Raw genomic sequence first — 6055 nt, 5'->3', positions numbered from 1 at the left:
GGGGGGAGTTATTGCAAAATGCTTCAGACAAACGCTGAATGATGGGACTGGGCAATATATCCACAGTAAATCCTCACCAGGAATTTGAGGTGTGTGTTGTGTGCGAGTTAATGTGGGTCTGACCTTAGTTACTGCACTCATTACATTTTGGTTAACTTAAACGACTTATTTATGGTGTGAACCCAATGTGGTAGGCTGGATATTCTTATTGCTTATAAAACTAAGAATTTACATGAAGAATTTAAATGCACATTTTCAATTAGCAGATAGAAAACTGAGTGAAAACAGAAGCAAAATAAATAAATATCTCAAATTGTTACGCTTGGCTGTGGTTTACGTATAGATAATAAATAAGTATTTACAGGAAGCATGTGACATAAATTTGAATTAAAAAGATGACACTGCAGAAGAGAAAACAAAACAACATGATTGGTGTGAACCATGACACAGTGAGGTCACTAGAGAGGAAAAAAAAAATCATTGTGATTGCTTTGGTCACCTTTAGTTTTTAATGGTGAGTGATAGCAAAATTGTAAAAAAGTGCAACGGAAAAATTGTGTGAGGATTAGTGGTTTGCAGATGAGTCACCGTCTACCAAGCAAAATGACAAATAAAAAAGCCAGGTGGGAAATATGTATTTTTGGTATAGCACCTTAATTGCGACCAATTACACTTAGCAGCTGGCAACAACACCTCGGCAACCACCTGGAGAATACACTTTTTTTCCCCTCCCTTGTTACCGGTAGTTTCCGAGGGCCTAGAGACACTGACTGATCTCAAGGCCGGTGTGATCTTACACATCTCACCTTGCCAGTGGATACAGCAAGTCAAGTTCAGAAGTCATACTAATTGTGTAGTATTTATTTCAGTCCAATCTCTTGGACGGACCCCGTGTACTCCTCACTGGTTACCCAATTCTCACCTGTGGTTGAAGTCTTGTTGTTTACCCGGGCTCAGGATTTAGAGAGGGTCTTGAATAGTAGTTCTGTGGATGTAGCTTGGAGTGTAAAAAGTGCTTTGCTTGCTAGATGAGTTTTAAGGGGGGAAAATAAAGAAAAAGAAAAAAGAAAAAGAAGAAGACGCTATATAAATTATAGTCCATTTACCACGGACTAAACTAGAAGAGGGTAGGACATTAGCTAACCAACCTGAAGGTGTGATTTGATGAGTTAGCCAGTATAACAGCACGATGGTGCATCGATCACCTCACACCAAGAAAGTTTGAACCTGTCCAAAGACGTGCTTGCCAGTTTCTTGGTGGTTCTAAAGTAGTTGCTGGTGTGATGGGAAATCATTGTGGTGGTGGTGGTAGTAGTAGAAGTAGAAGAAGAAGAAGAATCATATTTTTATTAAAAAAGGTGTTTCAGCATGAAATCATCCTACTGTTACCATTAAAAAAAGATAAACTGTCCAATATGCAACAAATAAAGAGAAATTATTAATCTTATGACTTTTATACCTATGGTTTTTAACACTGGAAAAGATGCACTAACAGGCAAGGAGAGTGTTTTTTTGTCATTCTTGGGTTAAATCTCATGAGCTCAGTAGGAGGGTATGAACAGTGCCCACGTGCAGTGTGCAGCACTGGAACAAATCCAAGCTTGAACAGCACTGGCCTGTGAAACTATTCTGATGTAGGGGCTAAACCAGGTTGTTAGGAGCTCCATGTTCAGCTTGTGCACACTGAACACAAAACAATCATTACAAAAAAAAAGAAAGCCTTTTCTCCCCCTTCATAAAACCTCAGATGAAATCATTTTTAGAATTTGATACAGTAACCTTTTGTAAGGCCCAAGAAGGTGTTTGGTTACTATATTTGATTTAAACTGTGTGGGAAAGAAACAGGAAGATGCCAGCTGGGCAGTTTTAACAAGACTGAAAGGGTTGCCATCTTTAAGTCTAGCATCCAACATTTCTAATAACACCATAAATACATTTACATATTTTCTCTCTTCCCCATGAGGGTTTGTTTTACCACCTGACTAAAGAATTTACACGAGCGACTGTTTATCTTCACCGTGAAGATATTTTGCTCATGCATGTAGCATGTTTTTCTTCACATGCAGATAGAAACTTAACATCTTCTTATCTTGAAGTTTGCTATTCAAGTTGCTCATTCATACCCTTTTGCCACAGGGGGAATTTTACAGCCCAGCTGCTGCCGTTTCATGAGATACATTTGGAAGTGACAAGTGTTACAGTAGAGAAGATAGACTGGTGTGAAGTCAGTATGCAATTCTCAGTGAGTTATGCTGCTTGCTTATTACTCTCAGCCAAGAGTGACTGATGATTGCTACCCACCAAGAATTCAGCGCTATAAGCTATGATAGACAAACTGTGCGAGAAACTGATCTATGATGTTTGTCCTTTTGACCCTCAAAACGTCTTCCCATTACCTCATTAAACAGTCATATTTCTAGGGTTGAACTGGGGTTAGGGTTAACCATTCAGTAAAGAGGATTAGAGTCAGAGCTTGAGGTTAGGAAATAAAAATAAATCAGCCACATGGTTTTACTAATATTGTGGCCTGTGTGTGTGTTTGTAGCTCTAGATGCTTGAGCTCACCTTTGGGGTCATCTCTGACCACCAGCAGACCGTTTCGACACACGATCTTCCCCGTGGAGGCGTCCACAAACACCAAAGATGGGATACTGGTTACCTTATACTTGTTCCACAGCTTCATCTGAAAGCAGAAAAAAAGATAAGGAGTGGTTGGAAAATACTTCAGGGAACAGATTTGTATCTAATTCCATTTCCAAGCTGGAAAAGCAGCACAAAACGGTCTAAAACTATGTGTTTAATGATGCAATGTGTGCACCTGGAGTACTACAGTGAAAACAAATGTTGATGTATTTTATTTATTTTAGCATAAATACCTCCTCTGTCATTTAAAATAAACCCTATGGACTACAAAAGCAGAATGAAAATAGTAGGAGAGTGCAGGCAGCCCTGAGGTGAACTAGCACAGATGTGCTGTCCCTGCGGCATCATGAATAACAGTAAAAGGAAGTGCGCAACATAAGAGACTCGTACTTTTGTAGGCTTTTATGAACGTTCATTGGCCTTAAATTTAATCATAATACTTTCCTATATGCCAAGATGATATTAACCATCTCATAAAGCCAGATAAGACCCTTTACAGACAGATCTGTGTGTGAACTGACGCTATTCATCGAGTTCAGAGATCAGCATAGTCCTTAACATCAAAGAGCAGATCAAGCATTTTCTGAGGCTCGCTTTCCATATCAGAGGAAGAGTCCTACGCTGTGAATGGAAAATAGCCCTGTCTTGTAAAGAGCAGCAATCATCCCTGTGCAGCGCTGCTGCTTCAGCATCTACAGAAGAGGAAAAGGTTCTCTTTGCTTGAAAACCTGAAACCAGCTTGAAAAATTGAAATACAGAACGGAAAAAGAAAATACATATTATAAAACATTTTTAATAAACACACACTGCGTCTTCAAGGTCAAAATATAACAAAACACCTTTGCTGGAAATCGTGTATCTACTGAAATATAGTCAAACTAGAGCATTGAGTTCATCTTTGAGATATAAACACATACTTTGCTTGCTGTCATAAATTATTTCCTGCTGCACAAAGCTAAACACTTCTAAACAGTCAAATGAAATGAGCACCGCTCAGTGCGGTAAGCCTGGAGTTTGCTTACTGTTGAGCTCCAGGCTGATGAAAACCTTTTGTTGCACTCTTTGTGAAAACAGTGACTTCACTGCCCTTTGGTTTTATCATCACTGTTCGTACAGCAGTGACACCTCACCGAGAGGCACTGCACATTGTTTTTACTCGACTGCAAAGTGCAAAAGACACACAGACGATGCTTGCTAGGTGTAGACGTAAACATGCAATGGAATCGCAAGGATATTGATATTTTTCCCCTCACATACAAGGTCTTGAATAGTCAAGCCCCGATCCTACTTTTAAGACTAGGTTTAAAACTTTCCTTTTTGATAAAACTGGATCAGATTACCCTGAATTCTCCCTTATGCACGCTGTAATAGGCCTAGACTGCCGGGGACTTCCCACGATGCAGTATTTCTTCTTCACTCACCTCTCTCTGTGCATTTAATCATTGGTTATTATTAATCTCTGGCTCTCCTCCACAGCCTGTTCTGTCTCCCTTCTCACATCACCAACCAGTCGTGGCCGATGAGAGGTTTCTTCCTGTTAAAATGGATTTTTTTTCCTTCCCACTGTGACCAAGTGCTTGCTTATAGGAGTTCATCGGATTATTGGGGTCATCAGATTGCAGGGTCTGACCATAGAGTCACAAATGGACCTGCTGAGGAGATCCAACACTATATTTCTATTCTTTATGTTGTTGAAGAGTTTTGTTTTAGCTGCTGTTGGTGTTAATACACTCCAAGCCAAGAAGTCTTGTGCCTGTTACTTCAATCAGCAGCTACCGCCGAGTAGGTTTCTCTAGCAGGTCAGTATGCTCTTTGCAGCGCTGATTTATTATGATAGTTTGGTTGAGAGACTGATCATACGTGCGATTGCTTTTTCATGCCCCCTTGTTAACAGCACAGGTCAACCGCACGACCTTCCTACGACAGAGGTCAGACGGTTTGTTCGCTGGACAAGACGACCCGGAGCCTCTCAACTATGTCGGTCTGGAATTCCCTCAAAAGCAAACTTCAGTGTCTGCCACAGTCAACAGCTTTACCACACACTTCATGCTCTTCTGGAAACTCAATCTCTGCTCACAAATTGATGGGGTTAGAGGCATTAAGTGTGACTGTCTCCGAAAGCTAGCAGCACACTGCTGCCTCTGCACAGCCATTTCGCTCTGCTGCTGTCATTCAGACTGATAATGTCAACTTGAGAGCCAGATTTAGCTAAAGAACAGAGAGATGAGAGAAGAAGATTTAGAGTGGTGCTGCACTGAGGTGGGCAGCAGCAGCAGAGTACAAAGAAAGATCTGAACATCCACTTGGAAACAGTCTTTTCAGTACTGAAATAAACTGCTGTTGGACAACAGAATCTCACTGGCTTTGGCGATAAGGCCACCTTACTCTGAATGCTTCACAACTTTAAGAGTTCAGCAGTAAATATTGGTCTTGTGTGTCTCTCCAATCCATCATCTAGATGATCATACAGACCAACACATGACAGATTCACGTGCATCCTCTGAGATCGTGTTAAGATTCCTGAAGTGCAGGGATGCTTCTTGCAGGAGTAAAGAAAGAAGGCTGTGGACTGACTGGTAAGGCTCTGAAATTTGTCCAGCAGCCTCCGACACAAAACCAAACCCTCCTCTTTGTATTCCCACCAATCCACAGCATCCTTGAATCCTTCTGATGATTTGGCCGCAGATCAGAGTAGCCCAGGATGTTAAATCTTTCAAGAGATTAGATCTGTCCTCAACATGAACAGGCTGTTAGGATGGAAGAATAACCTTGTAACGACAAAGGATGCGCACACCCGAGTCAAACAAACAAGCAGAACTCAGCCCAATTTTAGCACCTTGACAGAAAAGTGGGAATCATGTATATCACAGCCGTGTGTTGAGCTTTTCTTGTCATCCACTTTAATCTTTCTATAAGATGTTGGCTTTTGTAGCAACCGCTCTAGCCTCTTTTATCCTCATGAATAGAAAACATGAGGATCATATGCCTCAGTGATCTATTTTCACCCCCTCCCAAAAAACACAGTTTCATTGTGCAGAGGTACAAGCTATCCATTATAGCTCAGACAGTAAATGCACAAGCTGACATGACAGGTTGTAAAAACTGGAACATGACCCCCCCCCAAATCTTGTCCGGTATTATTTAGTCTGATGTTCAACAAAAAGCGTCCTTATGTTTCACTTTGAAGAAAAGAGAGACGAACACTTGTTTATTGTCTTGGCAAGATTAAGATGACAAATTATTTTGTCAGTCAGCTGCCTATTAGAACCCAAAAATTGCAGGTCCTCATCCAGTCACCTGAGGCTGGCTTGAGTGAATCCCCACAGACTCGTGTAACAATGATGGGAAAAAGTAGGATAACAGACCAATTTAACACTGTAACAAATAAATTAACAGTTAAATCTGACAGACA

The 6055-nt window shown here is 40.8% G+C and overlaps 1 protein-coding gene across 2 annotated transcripts in view; it reads right to left on the bottom strand.

The window, feature by feature from the left end:
* The window catches only part of nxn (nucleoredoxin), a 69959-nt gene that overhangs the window by 15186 nt on the left and 48718 nt on the right, over positions 1–6055 (bottom strand). For both annotated transcript variants that reach the window (XM_005739380.1, XM_005739381.1), the window contains exon 2: positions 2566–2683. In XM_005739380.1, coding sequence (XP_005739437.1) covers positions 2566–2683 — 118 coding nt within the window. The remainder of the gene's footprint in view (positions 1–2565; positions 2684–6055) is intronic.

This window comes from Pundamilia nyererei, unplaced genomic scaffold (assembly GCF_000239375.1).
Source record: "Pundamilia nyererei isolate P.nyererei 1_Seehausen unplaced genomic scaffold, PunNye1.0 scaffold00091, whole genome shotgun sequence".
NCBI classification, from domain to species: domain Eukaryota; kingdom Metazoa; phylum Chordata; class Actinopteri; order Cichliformes; family Cichlidae; genus Pundamilia; species Pundamilia nyererei.
This window is presented reverse-complemented; position numbering and strand designations above follow the sequence as displayed.